At 41.7% G+C, this 16066-nt stretch overlaps 1 protein-coding gene across 2 annotated transcripts in view; it reads left to right on the top strand.

Moving 5' to 3' along the window:
- The window catches only part of DNAH11 (dynein axonemal heavy chain 11), a gene marked incomplete at its 3' end in the record, with an annotated part of 310916 nt that overhangs the window by 293851 nt on the left and 999 nt on the right, over window positions 1-16066 (top strand). For both annotated transcript variants that reach the window (XM_082632325.1, XM_082632326.1), the window contains exons 76-81: window positions 1514-1633; window positions 6909-7151; window positions 9864-10046; window positions 10120-10235; window positions 15115-15227; window positions 15667-15807. In XM_082632325.1, the coding sequence (XP_082488451.1) occupies window positions 1514-1633; window positions 6909-7151; window positions 9864-10046; window positions 10120-10235; window positions 15115-15227; window positions 15667-15807 (916 nt within the window). The remainder of the gene's footprint in view (window positions 1-1513; window positions 1634-6908; window positions 7152-9863; window positions 10047-10119; window positions 10236-15114; window positions 15228-15666; window positions 15808-16066) is intronic.

Here is a 16066-nt window from a genome sequence, read left to right as displayed (position 1 = left end):
AAGATTACGCCTTAGGGAATGCCAACGTTTAACTATTGTAAGAACTTCGATATTTTTCCATATGAATTTCGTAAGTCTCACCATACGGAAATGCTTGAATGTCAAGGTTGGAAGACTTTAATTGAAAACATCATTTGGTTATTTACATTTAAGGTTAGGGATGGGGCTATGTAACATCTGACTTTGGTTTTACAAAGCCTAGAGGGAGTAGGAAGAAGAATTGTTTTTCTGTAGCAGTACCTTTCTCCCACCCTGTGGAGTACAGTTTGGGGGACATGCCCAAGAAGACCTCTACTGAGTAACAACAAGTTCACATTTTTTTCAGGCTGTACCACTGTGCCAAGGGAAGGTTTACCAAAAAAAAAAAAAAAGTATTTGTAAAAAAACAAAGATCAAGATTTGTGAGAAGAAAATCAATTATTGAGAAGAATAAACCCCTAGCTGATTAAAATCTTGAGGGAGCTATATATCAGCTAATAATGTATAGCAGGCATTAATTAAATGTGATCAGAGAAATAAAGTTAAGAGGTCTCTGTTTCCCATCCATTTCTGTTCTATGGGAGGTAGTCCATGGCATGGTTGAGAGAGCATGGTACAGTGTAGCCACTTTAATTTTTCATTCACATCGAAGTGGCTTAAAAGAAAGACATATTTGAGGTTCATTTATTCAAATTCAAATAAAGTTGTAGCAAGTACATTGGAATAGTTGAAGCAATTTTACTTGTTCTGTCACATCCTGCAACAAATGAAGGCTATAATTAAGTTTTTACTTCAACTGTTGGGAGGCAGTATACTGCCCCCAAGGGTATAAAGGTTTCTGTCTAGAAAGGCTTCATCGCAAATGGGCATGTTTTGCAAACCCAGAGGAAGCTAAAGGGTAGCACAGAGGGGCTTCAAACCCTGCAAAGCCAAATAAAGAGGAGATACGGTGATTCCTTGAATAAAACATACGACAGTCATTAGTTACAGCACTTGGAACAGTCATGGAGGCCAGTCATGCCATAAACCGAGCCCTCAAATCAATCTGTGGCAAACGGCTTGGTTTGCCTGGACTTTTGGAAGGTGATGGAATTCTAAGTAACACCCCAAATTCAAATTGTATAGGTTTTTCTTTCTTTTCCCTGATTTAGATCATAAAACCTGGTATAAATCAGATCATAAAAATGTCATCCCTCAAAGGTCCTATGAACCAACACCCTCTTGTGGTTTTTAGATGAGGTTCTGAATGTGTAAACCTTAACTGCATAACATGTTCTAGGAATAATCCGGTTTGCTTTAAAATCTTCATTAAAAGCTCAGCTTCATTAAAAGCTCACTGAATGTATTAAAATACACTGAAAATAATTCTCAGCCAATTCAATCCTGGCAATTCAGACAATTCCTGAACCTCTTTTAAATGCTCCTGTAGGTTGGGGCTTGTAGAGAGGCACTTGCTGCTGACTGACTGTTCGGAGGCAGGGGTCCCGAACCTGGAAGTGAACGTTTGCATGACTCCCCTCCCCTCTCCCGCCAGGTCCCATGGGAAGACCTCCGTTACCTCTTTGGTGAGATCATGTATGGAGGCCACATCACAGATGACTGGGATCGCAAACTGTGTCGGGTGTATTTAGAAGAATTCATGAATCCCTCTCTGGTAAGACATTTACGTCATTTCACAGAGGAGAAAGTTCTCGTAAGATTCTTTTTTAACTTTGTATTTTATATTGGAGTACAGTTGATTAACAATGGTGTGTTCGTTTCAGGTGTACAGCACTATGATTCAGTTATACCTACACGTTATCTATTCTTTTTAAAATTCTTTTCCCGTTTAGGTTGTTATATCATATTGAGAGGAGTTCCCTGTGCTATACAGTAGGTCCTTGTTGGTTATCCATTTTAAATATGGCGGTGTGTGCCTGCCAATCCCCTAACTATCCCTTCTGCCCACCCTTCCCCCCCGGTAACCATAAGTCCGTTCTCTAAGTCTGTGAGTCAGTTTCTGTTTTGTAAATAAGTTCATTTGTATCACTTTTTTTTTTTTTTTAGATTCTGCATATAAGCGATAGTTTGTTTTCTCTAAGAATTTTTTAAACTGATTTCACTATGTAAATAATTCTTGAACGTTATTGAGGATTCTTGGCCTTTTGTGAGTATATTCTGGCACACCTTCCAGGGAGTTTAGAAGTTTGTTAGAAGTGTAGGATCTTGGGCCCCATCTCACACCCACAGAATCCGAATCTGTGTTTCAGCAAGATACCTCCCTGCCACCACTGCAGGTGGTTTCTGTGCCCACATGAAGCACTGTCCCATGCACAGACTCACTGGATCTTTGAGATTACTCCGTGAGGTACACAGCACTGACGCTGTCACCCCATTTCATAGACAAAGAGACTAGGTCACGGTGATTTGCCCCAGGTCTCCCAGTTATCCCAGGCAGGGGCTCTAGCCAGACGTATTGATTTCAATTCAGCGGCTCTGATACAAGTGAATTCTATAGTTCTTTCTCTGGCACAGAAGCCATGGAGTATTCTAAATTTTGATCACTAACTCCTAACTAAATATGTGCTCAAGAAAACTGCGGTGATGTGAGAGGGCAGTTCTTCCTTCTGTGAGGGAGGGGCAGAGCTCCCTTGTACTGCAGTTTGAAGAGGCCACAGGTACCCTTTTCCCATTTCTCATCTTACCAGCCCTATGTCTGTGTACACCCACATGGTTTGTGGCTGGTGCTGGGTTTTCTGGGAAAAGCACTCAGTCCTTGTTTTCCATACTGAAGTAGCTGAAAGTGGTGGCATACTGTTCTCCTGTCTCTCTCTAAAGGTTTCCAGGTTCATGGCCATTGCCTGATTATTTCTTGGAAACCCAAGGCACCCTCCACCGTGCCATCTCTACTCCCACTTGGGCAAGACACCAACTGTGTTTAGAGCTGTGCCATGTATTTTTTTAAAAAAATAGTTTGAGCAACCTCCTGTTTATAATTTCTTGAGAAGTTCATCTCCTAAAAGCATTATGCCTTCCTCAAGTCCATTTTGAGAAGTAATATAATCATGTATTAGAAAACATGGTGTACTGTAGTCTCATATAGAAAATTGAGGACAGGTTATTTTTTGCTACTTTTAATAATGTTAAACAATTTGGGGACAAGGCAGGAAAAAAAAAAAGACTTTCCTGCCATGTGACCATTACTTGTTTCTTTTGACTGTGAGTCTCCTGGTCTTTCCTTAGTTCTAATGAGCAAGGTTTCACGGGTCAGAAAGACACTTTGAATTTAGCACAATTGGAAGTCACTCCTCAGAAGAGGTCTGGGAGTACGTTACCATGGAGATGGGAAAGATAAACAGGGTCGGGTGTGCTACCTCTACAGAGGCTGATTTCTCTGAATGATGGTGGAGGTCAAGGGGCAGAGCGACAAACTCACTCTGCTCTTCCCTCTCTGGTTCTGGCCTGAGGATGAGAGTGAATTACTGTTGCCAACCAAGACAGTCCATTAACCTTCACAAGCCTGAACTCCCATTCACATAATTGTAAAATAAATATAGACGATGCAACCTGAGGGGCACCTCTGGTGTGTGCATTAGCCCTTTAGACATTTAGGTACCTGCCCTTCCATGCCACTCTGGTGAGGTTTTCAGGATGGAGATGCTCATTTGCAGTCTTGCATCCTCACCAGAAAGCACTACCTTGTCAACTCACCAGAGGAAGTTAAAGCACTGACTGGTTTGGTGGCAGCAACTGCAAAATCCCAGTTATTTTGTTCTCATACAGATGTTTCCTGCTCATGCTGTTTACATTATTAGGAACTTAAGCTCACACTTTAGCATCTGCAGGATGTCTTTTTGCCACTTCTCACATTGGTTAACTTATTTGGCAATTAGTGTCTTTGGTTACATGGGCAGGTGGTCAAACCTTGGAATGCTTTCAGTGGCTTTGTCCTGTTAGGAGGATGAATGAGTTTCTTGTTGGGTAAATGACACGACATTTAGAGAGGGTTCCCCGACGGCAATGTGCTTTAGAGGGTTCCTGGCCGAAGTTAGGGAATTATAATTAATATTCTTCTCTCATGTAAGGTGCATAGTTGGCAATGCTATACAAGTAATATGGTGAATTACTTTTGGAAAATAAGGTATCAGGTCACCTGAAAGCTGTCAAATATTAATAGCTTAAAAGTTGGGCTTTGAAGTAAAACAAAATGACAAAAAAGCTCGGGTTCAAATTCAGTTCTCCCTTGTGTTTGCTGTGCAATTTTAGATACATCACGGAACCTGAGCCTCTGTTTATTCATTTGTGAAATTAGGGTACACAGTAGCAGTCACTCACCATCCTCCTCCTCAACCTGCCCCACTCCCCAGCACCAGGTGACCACTAATCTACTTTCTGTCTCTATAGATTTGCCTAATCTGGACATTTCATATAAATGGAATCACACAATATCGGGCCTTCTGTGTCTGACCTCTTTCACTTAGCATGTTTTCGAGGTTCATCCATGTTATAGCATGTATCAGTACTTCATTCCTTTTAAGGGCCAAATAATATTTCATCGTGTCGATACACTATTTTATTTATCTGTTCATCAGTTGATGGATATTTGGGTTGTTTCCACTTCGGGGCTATTATGAATAATGCTGCTTTAAATATTCATATATGTGTTCGCATGGACATACATTTCCACTTCTTTTTGGGTATATACATAGAAATGAAATTATTGGATCATATGGTAACTCTATGTTTAATGTTTTGAGGAACCACCAAACTGTTTTCCAAAGTGGCTGCATCACTTATATTCCCGCTGGCAATATATGAGGGCTCCATTCTCTCCACGTCCTCGCGGTGGGTGTGAAGTGGTATCACATTGTAGTTTTGTTTTGCATTTCCTTGAAGACTAGTGATGTTGAGCAACTTTTCCTGTGCTTATTAGTCATTTGTGTGTCTCCTTTGGAGACATGTTAATTGAGAACTACTGATTCTTTGAGGCCTAACAATAACCGTATCAAACAGCCCTCCCCCAAAGGCAGGACAGGTGGCCACGGTGCAGAGTTAGGGTCCCATCAGCAAGAAGCAGCTTTTCATAAAAGCCTCTCAGTGGGATGGGAGAAGGCTTGGATTTAGAATCAGGATTCCCAGAGCTCCTTGAGTATGTTGACATCTTCACAGATTTCTCAAAGTAAGAGAACAGAAGTCTCTGTGTGAACTAAGCCTTGTTTATCGAGCTTTACTTGTTTGACATCATAGTAGGAACTTACAGTAGGACATTCTCAGGTTTTGTTTTTTCCTTCTAGAAAATTAGGGTGTTCTCATGTTTATTGGGTCCAGGTCTCTGTTTCTGGCAATACGAAAGACTGGATAACTTGAAAATTCTCCCCATACAAAATAAAAATAGAAATTCTGACTTTAACATTTAAAGTGCCTTTTGGAATTCAGGAGAGCAATTGAGCATCATCCCTAAGGACATGGGCTCCCTCGGCAATCTGGGATTGCAGGTTTGAGAAGGAAGGAATAAACTGCCACGACTCACAGATGACATGATTGTGTAGAAAATCGCGTTTATTTTGTCTCCATTAGACGGTGAGTTCCTTAAGAACTAGGTTATATGAATCTCTTATACTTCCACGGCTTATTGGGGTATATACTAGGTGATCAGTTCGTACGATTGAATGAATTAATGAATAGTCACTTCGTCTCCAGGTGATAGTGAGGGGACCAGATAGCATGAACATACACAATTACAGAGATAAACCCCTTTTCAGAAAATGATTTTAAAATTCTAGGCATAAAATAGCTACTTTAGGTGATGGTTTTTAAAAACTAGCATTCCCTGTACATTTAAGTGCATGTAGACAGAATTCACAGCAAGAGGCTGGGAAAATTAAACAGAAGTGTAATGGTCCCCTGGCAACTAAAGAACAATCAGGGGGAAAAAAAATCTGAGATTACACTGAGTTAAGCAGAAAAGTATAAGCGCTGGATTGACTGTATTTATAGCTGGTCAGAGACTGAGGCCCATAAATCGTTTTGTTACATTTTGAAGTACTACATTCTTCGTTTTGTTACATTTTGAAGTACTACATTCTAACTGTTGTTCTGGTATTTCTGCTCGCATTGCTTTGGTTAAGAACATTCTTCCAGGTGGAATGTCTACCCTTCTCCCCAGCCTGAATGAAGTGGATGGGTGTGATTAATGCCTGATAACTCCAGCCGCTCACTCATTAGGCAACTATGGATTGAGCACCAGTATGTGCTAGCTAGCGGTTGCCCCAGGGTCTACAGATCTTGAGATGAGCTACACGGACTCTGCCCTGAGAAGCTCAAAGTCACAGGGAGGTAGCACTGATTTGACTTTTAGTGTACACTGCCCTATAACATGTTAGTTACACACAGTCCCACGTATTAAGATAGGCACATATAATTATGCATGTTTACAAAATCTACATGCATAATATATAAAATAGTTTGAAGTAGTATTGCGGAAAGTACTATTAAGTCATACTAAAATGAGTTCAGAATTAAGATTAAAATCAAACATATGCCCAGGCAAGTTACTCTGAATCTCAATTTCTCTCTGTGAAATGGGGATATCTGAGAGAATCAATGACTTCAAGCATGCAACAGGGTGACCAATACACAGTAGATGGCTCAGCACCTGTCCGTTCCCTTTGTGTGCATGTATCGTGTTACCCCAAGCAAACCGCAAACCAGGTCTTCTTAAGGATGGGATTCATGTGTGTTCCTTGGACTTCTCCCCAGAGGTCAGCGTGGTACCATACACAGAGCAGACTGACTGATTACAAGAGGGTCAAGAGAATATTTTAGAGAGCTTGCTAGCTATCCAGCATTGTGCTGGGACCATCTTACCAGAGTGTTCTCAAGGTGTTTGGGAAGTGAAGATTGATGTCCACTTAGATTTGGAATAACTGACTTTTCCTTTGTGGTTGAAGGTTGATGATGAACTGATGCTGGCACCAGGATTTGCTGCCCCACCCAATCTGGATTATTCAGGCTACCACCAGTACATAGAAGAGATGCTTCCTCCGGAAAGCCCAGCACTGTATGGCCTCCACCCAGATGCTGAAATAGAATTCCTGACAGTCACAGCCAACACTCTCTTCAGAGGTTTGCTGGAGATGCAGCCCAGGAAAGCACTCAGAGGTGAAGAGCTGGGACAGTCCACAGAAGACAAGGTAGAGGGTCATTCTTTCTTTTCTATTGAGTTATACTGTATATACAGTAAAGTACACTAGTCCTAAGTGCACAGCTGATGAAGTTTACCTTTGTGTGCACATAACCACCACCTGGATCAAAATACAGAACATTTCCAGCACTCCAGAAGGATATCCCTGCCCCTTACTGAGCAGCACCCTCTCCACCCCAGGCCAAAGGTACCCACTCTCCTTAGCTCTGTCACCACAGACTAGATCGAGTAGATTTCCCAGTGTTTAACCTTCAAATACATGCAGCCTTACAGGATGTACTAATTTATGTCTGGCTCCTTTCACTCCACATTTCACTGTGAGATTTGAGAGATTCATCCATGTCGCGGCATGGACCAATGGTTCATTTTTGTTTAGTATTTTACTATGTAATTCTTTATTTATATATATACAATTCTTAATTTGCTCCTTCTATAGGGGATGGGTGTTCGGGTTCTTTCTAGCTTTTCATTACAATGACTATCACAGCCGTGAACATTCTTGTATAGTCTTTTGTCAGCATACAAAGGTAACTCCCAAAGCTATCTGCTTATAATACTCATTCCTGTATACCCAGAAGTGGAATTGTTGGATCAAAGGGTATAATGTTCAGCTTTAATAGATACTCCCAGTTTTCCAAAGTGGTACAACCACTCATACACACTCCCACCAGCAGTGTGTATGAGTTCCAGTTGCTCCTGCTTCTTGGGGTCTTGTTAGGAGTCATGGTATTTCTTTGTGGTTTTAACTTTGCATTCCTCAGTTAAGAATACTGAACATTTTTTCATACGCTTATGGCCATTTGGATAAACTTTCATGTTAAGTACCTGTTCCACTTGCTTGCCCAATTTCTAATTGGGTTGTCAATCTTTTTCTTACTGATTTGTAAGAACTCTTTTATTTCAGATGTGTGTCCTTTGTTAGGTGTATGTATTGCAAATTTCTTCTCCACATGTGTGGCTTGCCTTTCATTCAGTGTGTTTTTGGCTCTGTCATTTTCTTAGTGTCTTTTTTCACCTTTTCTTGGGAGACTGGCATTATCGTTCTTTTGAAGGTTCTTATTACCGTAGAATGATGGGGATGAGAAATGGACATCAAATAATTTTTTTTTACCTTTGGATTAAAATATTACTTCTCATTAATTTAAAACCTGAATAGTTTATTTTTCCCTCAATAAATTAGCCTCTATTTCTCTCAGAATTATCAGTCAAGGATTCAGTGTGTGGAAACACAATAAACATCAGGTCTAATTATAGTGAGGTCCCAGGAACTTGCCGTATTACTTCTTGAAATTTTTCAATTATTTCTTGAAATGAGGCCATTCATTGAGACACTTATTTGTAATTTAGAAGCTTTAGAATTTGTTACAGCACATTTTATCCTATATACTAACATCTTCCCTATATGAATTTAGATTTTTAAAAAGATGAATGAATTAAAAAATCCATCCATTTGGGAAGATCTATAGTGTTAATAGAAGCAGAGAGGTGGATGAGGTCTTCGTCTAGTTCTGGGGCTTCAATCTCTCCAGGGAGGCAGCTGATCATTACACCAGAAAATGCAAAGCAAATGAGGTAAAGATGCCTCAGCATCTCCTACAAGCGGACTGGTTGTACCAACCACCATCTACTAGGTATTTATATACTAGGCACTATAGAAAGTGCTTTACAAATATGCCAATTTAATCTGCAACAGTTCTGAGTAGTATCGGAATCTCTCTTTTGGAGATAAGCTTAGGTGACTTCCCAAGGCCAGACAGCTAGAAAGGGCCAGTGAAGGAAACCAGATTTTAGCTGAGTCCCAAAGCCTTTCTTTGACCTAAGTTCTCTACAGCACTGTGTTTCATACTCTGTACTGCTGCTGTAAATAAGCTCAAGATTTCAGGATCTGACAAATGACCTGCCAGGGTGCTAATAAAGCAATCTGCACGCATCAAGTCAGAGCCACAGGCAATAATGTGAGAAATAAATGAAAGAGGGAAAGCTGCCTGAGGCTGAAGACAGGCAATATCTTCCAATCTTTCGTCCTTCTTAGGTATTTGTTGGTTTTCCCAGCTCTGTAAAACTGCATCGTTGGAATAAATATGCACATCAGAGAACTATGTACATATGCACGTCTTCAGTGAACAAATCCTTCATTTCTTTAGGGCAACAGCTACAAAAGATACAGGCTTCCTTGTTCAAAATATTGATCCAAATTGTCCCCCAAATTTTAGGATGTGTCAGTTGCAAGGGCAGCATTGCAGAGTCACCAGAATTAACTCATGTAAAGGGCATCTTTGGTTCATGTGACTTTTCAAATAACTTTTCTAAAATAGCAGATTGCAAAATGGACTACCCAAATATTGGGGTTCTCCATCCTCTGATCATGTCTTTACAAACAAATGAAATGTAGTCGATGAGAGAGAGTTCTTATGTTCCCTAAATGCTAACAGTAAATAAACTACAAACAAATAGTAGCACCTCCCTGCCTAGACTGTGGGATGTCAAGGAGGGGAGGGCTGCACCGATTGAGGGAGCTGGCGGTGCCACTCTGCCCCCCTCCTGGGAGTTAGTAGGCATCTTTTAAACTCATTAGCAAGCATCTTTGGGAGTTGTATGATATAGTGCTAGACTTAAAAAAAAAAAATAGAGGCTATATAGTCACTGTGACCAAAAATGAAATAGAAAGGAGCTAAATCTTTGTGCTTGTTAATGATTTAAGGTTAAGAATGCCTTGGATGACATTTTGGAGAAACTTCCAGAGGAGTTCAACATGGCAGAGATAATGCACAAAAACCCAAATAGAAGCCCCTATGTCCTTGTCTGCTTCCAAGAATGTGAGAGGATGAATATTCTCCTTCGGGAAATCCGGGTGTCACTTCAACAATTAGACCTTGGATTGAAGGTAAGTTTAAGTGAGACTAGAGCAGCCTTCATCACATTAAAAGATACTATGTGGCCTTTTTTCTCCCTGCAAGGGGGAGCTGATGCTGTGTCCTGACATGGAAGCCCAGCAGTCTGCGCTGAGTCACGATGCAGTACCAGAAAGCTGGAGCAAACTGGCGTACCCGTCTACTTACGGCCTGGCCCTGTGGTAAGTGCCCCACGCCTGCGGCTGCCAGCCATCACCAGCCTCACGGCTGGTTTGGTGTTCGGAATTATGCCTCATAGGAGCCATGAAAAACGTACTTTATGATTGTATTCAGCCATAACTGTGCAAACAACCACCAGTTTCACGAGTGAAAGGCAAAAATCAATTAGAAGTCAGGCTCAGAGCAAGATTCGAATTCTGCGTCTCACTTAATAGCTATCTGATCTTGGACAAAATACCTGACCTCTGTGTTTCCATTTTTCATCTGAAAAATGTGGAGAACAGAATTCCCTCCTTGAGTAGATTGGATTTAAATGGCCACGGGAGGCACCCTTAAGTTTACCCTCATATCATGTTATACCCTTATTTTCGAAGCCAGTGATTACTAATGCCATTTCACAGCTAACTCCTAAAATGGTACGCAGTAAATCAGACTGCCTTCAATTTAGGGGTGTGACCGCAGTGGCGTGCCACAAAGCCAGGGACAGAAATTCACAGCTCCCTGAAAGCCAGTGTTGTCTCCAACCACAACTTGGCCTTGGTAGTCAGCACCGGAAGTTTCACAGGGCTGGCTCTATTCTTGGCTTTTCCACATGGACATTCTTTCTTCTCACTTTCCTAAATTTTTCTTCCACGAACTAGAATGCTACGCTGATCCTTAAACTGGAAGGTCCCATTAGAATTCCAAGTGACTGCACGTTGGAACTGCCCCCCCAGGCACGCAGGGGTTTGCTGGGGGTGGGGGACAGGGGGTGTGTGCAAACCCAGCGAAGGTGCCCTGTGGAAATGCCACAGATGGCAGCAAAGCATTGCAGCAGGGAAGAGTGAGCCAAGCCTCCCACTGGATTTCTGTTAATGCTATGAATACCTAAAATCAGATTTTACATTTCCAATCATTTATATTTACACTTAAATTTTATAGCAATAACTTTAGACTTATCTCCGCCATCTTATTTTGTGCTTCCTAAATTCTGTATTTTTCTTAGCTTCTTTTCCAAACTTTTCTGACTTCTGTTGGTTTAAGTTTTCTTTATCCCATGTTTATCCCTGTACAGTTCCTATTATTTTAGGAAGACTCTTGATGTTGTAACATAAACACTTTTGGTGTTTCTAACACAACGTAAAGTCAATACTTTTTCCTTTAGATGTTTTAAGCTCCTCCTGATCTGGAAGTGTAGTTCAGCTTTATTTTGATCCACAGTATTTTTGTTTTGTTTACAGTTGGCGATTATTATTTTTTGTGTGTATGTGGTACATGGGCCTCTCACGGTTGTGGCCTCTCCCGTTGCAGAGCACGGGCCCAGCCGCTCTGCGGCATGTGGGTTCTTCCCGGACCGGGGCAGGAACCCACGTCCCCTGCATTGGCAGGCGGACTCTCAACCACTGCGCCACCAGGGAAGCCCCAGTTGGCGATTATTTTTGCTTACTAACACGTATAGATTTCTTTGTTCATTGTTGCTCTTTTTTTCTTTCCTGTACTTTGATTTCCAAATAAGCTCTCCTAATCCAAATGATTTGGGTAGAACTGGTATTAATATCTCCACTTGACAGACGACTGAGAGAGATTTCATGTTTCTCCCAAGAAAATCCAAGTATTAATTCTTCTATATAAGTGATTTATAGGTAAGTAATTTGTATACATGACAAATAGAGAAGTAAAACCATTTAAACTCTTGTCATGAGATTCTATCATTTCAAGACAAAAAGACCTTTCAAGACTTATTTTTGCTGTTGACTGTCCCTTGGGAATGTTTTTAGGATGCTTTTGTCAAGGTCATTTGCAAAGATGGCCTGTGGTGAATTTGACGTATATTTGAGAAAACGCAGTTATAAAACTCTTGTGATATGGAATATAGATCATTCTGAAAAATGTTAAAAGTATACATTATAATTTATTTGACCTGTGTCACCTGTAGAGAGTTGTCATAGTTCAGCTACTATGCACTTGCAAAAATCATGTCAGATGACTTAAAGCCCAGCCACCTATGTTTTTTTTCTCACCACAAAGAGCATATCCAGAGACCATGCCATCAGCCATAGATATGGTAAGAATTGCCCTGCTGCATTATAGCCACGAAAGCGATGTTCCCTGAGAGATGTTTGCATAACTTCTGTATTACTGTTGTATCTTTCTTTTCTTTCTCATCTTTTACGCCTTTGGCACAGGGTCCTTCCTATTTACTTTTAATCCTAAAATAAAAGTGAGCCCCCTTTCCAGTTGGCATAAATTCAGGAAGTAAAGTTCAGGCGACATTGGGGCCATGAGGTCAGCACTGAAAAAGGCAAAGAGGAAAGGAAAGAAACTGGGCTTGAGGTTCTCTGAGCTGCTGAATCAAGCACGACTTGAGTCAGATTTTCTCTGGAACCTTCAGTTATAGAACGCAAAAATGCCACTCCTCATCACTGAAACCACCAGCGGCAGCATGGATGCTGTGTGCACCTCACCTGGGGCTCCTCGGTCCTGGATCCCCTCTTCATTGCCCTAAAGGAGGAAGTACATAGCAGGCTTTCAGTGTACATGGTGGGGAATAGATGGTATCGTGTCTGAATTCTCTTTACTGCCCTCTCACTCGATTAATGGTTTACCTGTATGTAGAATTCTAGATACGATTATTTTCTCTCAGAACTTCAGTGTTATATAACTGCATTGTCTTCTGGCGTTTATTGTGGCGAGTCTGTTCATAAATACCTGTCATTCCTTCACAACTAAGTTATTGTCTCTGGGAAGTTTTTAAGATTTTTTTCTCTTGAGCCTTAATGTATTAATATTCTGTAATTTTTACTGCTGTATTTAGGTATGGTCTTTTAAAAATGCATCTTACTTGGTACTGTGTGCTGTTACAAATGGGAGGCCACAGTTGTTTCCACCCTGTAAAATTCTTAGCCTTTCTTTTTCCAAATATTGCCCTTGCCGTTCTCTTCATCTGCCTGAACTCTCATTATGTTCCATCTGTGTGTCCCTCCGTGTGTTCTGGTTGAGTTTGTCAGTTCTGGCTGATCTTCATTATATCTTCAGTTGTCTCCTGTCCTCTTGCCTACTGTTTCTCCCCTGAATTTTTAGTTTCACGTTGCTTAGTTTGAGGGGAGGGGAAAGTACCTGACCTAGTTGTGTAATTTTGTTTTTATGACGGCCACCCTTTCTCAAGTTTAAACATGTGTATTAAAAGTCTTGATTTCAGATTCCTCTTATTTTTATTTTTTGGGTTCTCTATACCTTCCTGTTTATTGGATTTGCGGGTGGTTTTTCATGCCATATAATCAGTTGTCTTCATACTCAAATAACAGTTTGGCTGGTTATAAAAGTAATTTAGCCCATTCGTTGTCAGAGGACTTTGTAGGCATCGTTCTATTTCGATTAAATGCTGCTGTGGAGGTGTCTGAAGGTAACATAATTTTTTCTCCCCTTTATATAAAGACTTCGTATTTTTTCCTGGCTGTCCAGAGGATTCTGTCTCTAGTCCATATTATCTTAGTGTTGATTATTATAATCAGGGACATATGTTGCAAGAAAATATGACACATAATGATTCAAATTTGTAACTTAGGAAAACTCACATTTTCTAGAACTGTATTACTAAATGTGTGCTGTTGCATTCAGCATTCGTCCTATTTCTACTCTCTTTAACTCCTTTTTTCCATTTTTTTAAACTATTCTGCCTTATGCTGCTTACTTTGTGCTTTCATTTCTGTAATTCTTTGAGATTTTTCCAACTTAACTTCCTCATCTGTTTAATGCATAATCTTGTTCTACAATCACTCATTTTTAGAAAAACTTGCTGCAACGTTTATCCCCTTGTGACAACATTCTGAGATTAAAAAGTCTTCTTGTTTTTCCTGTTCTTTGCCGTTCTTCTTTGTGGGATCTATCATCAAGTATTTGAAAGAATTTAATATGGGGCAAGGCCCAGGGCCATGTTCTAACCTGGCAGGAATTTTCCTTGTGACTCAAGTTTAAATGTGAACGTTTAAAAGCCTTTCCTCCTTCACAGCCCAATCTCAGACAGACGTGTCCTCCAAGTGGTGGTCTGTCGAGATGATTTCTCACTCAACCCTGCTTCCTTGGCAACTGCGAATGAAACAAGGTCCCAGGAAGTGTCAGTGCTACCTGCTGTGGCCCTCACCCTGGAGAACTGCTTTGCTGCCTTTTTCCCTGGGCTCTTCGCTCTGTGCTCCACTTCCCTGCTGTTTTTAGCAGCCCTTCGACCTACATTTCAGTATCTCCTCATTTTATGAAAGTTCATTTTTCCTTAGCTTCTGGGAGCTGGCTTCCTCACAGGTAAATTTCAGATACTTCCTACCTGGCCTAATTGCTGTGCCCACGGGATGAGAGAACCTGTGTAAAAACAGCAGTTTCTCACACCACAGGCTTTGGATGGATGGAAGATGGTTGGTTCCCTGCTTTCAGGTAATTACTGCACGTGGGAAGGCTAATGTCATGTTTTAAAGCCCCTGCCTTTCCTGGCAACCCTGGTCTTAAAACAGTCGTGGCAGCCTTCCCCTCGCCATCCTCAGACACACAGGGGTGCTCTTTCCCATGTGTCCCTGTGCACCTCCGTGTTGGCATCTGTCAGCCCGGATCATACACAGATCACCTGTGCAGAGTCACCACGTATCACTGGGAGGATGTAAATAAAATAGTGGTTGAATAAACGGAGGCGAATTTTTTGGTCACATTTCCTAGTGTTTCTTGTCCCCAATCTCAACGGGACATATAATCTAGCCCTTTAAAGGGACAGTGTTCTGCAAATCATCAGGTAACGATTTCACTGGTTATCAGTTGTGGACCTCTCTACCACCACCCTTCACCCCGCGGACTCTAATCTTACTGAAAAACTTTATTACCAAAAAGCAAGTCTATTTCTTCTTACCTTCTACTCACCAGGTTTAATGACCTCCTCTTGCGATGTCGGGAACTGGATACCTGGACACAAGATCTCGCCCTTCCGGCTGTGGTGTGGCTTTCTGGCTTCTTCAACCCTCAGTCCTTCTTAACTGGTAAGGGCTGGGGCAGGGCAGCCCCTGATGCTGACAGTCACGCCCCTAGAAGAACCCCAGCCACTCCCCCTGCCCTGGCCACTACAGAGGAAACAAAATGCCAGGCAGGACAGGAGCAGCCAAGAGAGGTGGGATGGGGTCCACCCCGGTAAATGTTTTCCATCACAGGCTGCCGGTCTCTCACATCGGTTCCACTCTGGCACGGCAGAGCATAAGCCAGATGGGTATAGCCGTTCCAGTAACACTCCATCCACCAAAGCAGGGAGGTGGTCCTGCAGGCCTTCGTTTCCCACCCCTGCTCTAGTGCAGCGCCCAAGAACACCCTGTGGGACCACAGCACGCCTCACTCAGGGAGATGCTCAGCTTATACGGGTGGCTCCCGGGACCCTTCTGTCTGTGGCTTTATCCTACCCCATTCCTGTCCGTCCTCCTCCCAAAGCAATCATGCAAACCACGGCTCGAAAAAACGAGTGGCCACTGGATAAAATGTGCTTGACTGTTGAGGTTACCAAGAAAACGAAGGAGGATTATGGGCACCCCCCCAGGGAAGGCGCATACCTCCACGGGCTCCTCATGGAAGGTAAGGTGTCCCAAAGAGTGCATGGAGGGCTATCACAGTTAGAACCTTTCTCACTCAGCTTCCAGTTGGTATTTGTCCTTTGTTTATTCCATTTCTCAGCACTCACACTGGTGGTTATTTACCTCGTTTCCGGCTTTCAAACAATTTAAATGCTAAGGTAGATAGGATGTGTGTCCAATGTGAGCCACATTTTAAGGCCATGGCTGTCACGTAAAGACATAGACACTGAATTTACTTTGCTTTTTAATCATCAGCGCAA

This window comes from Mesoplodon mirus, assembly GCF_964341445.2.
Source record: "Mesoplodon mirus genome assembly, chromosome: 9".
NCBI classification, from domain to species: Eukaryota; Metazoa; Chordata; class Mammalia; order Artiodactyla; family Ziphiidae; genus Mesoplodon; species Mesoplodon mirus.
This window is presented reverse-complemented; position numbering and strand designations above follow the sequence as displayed.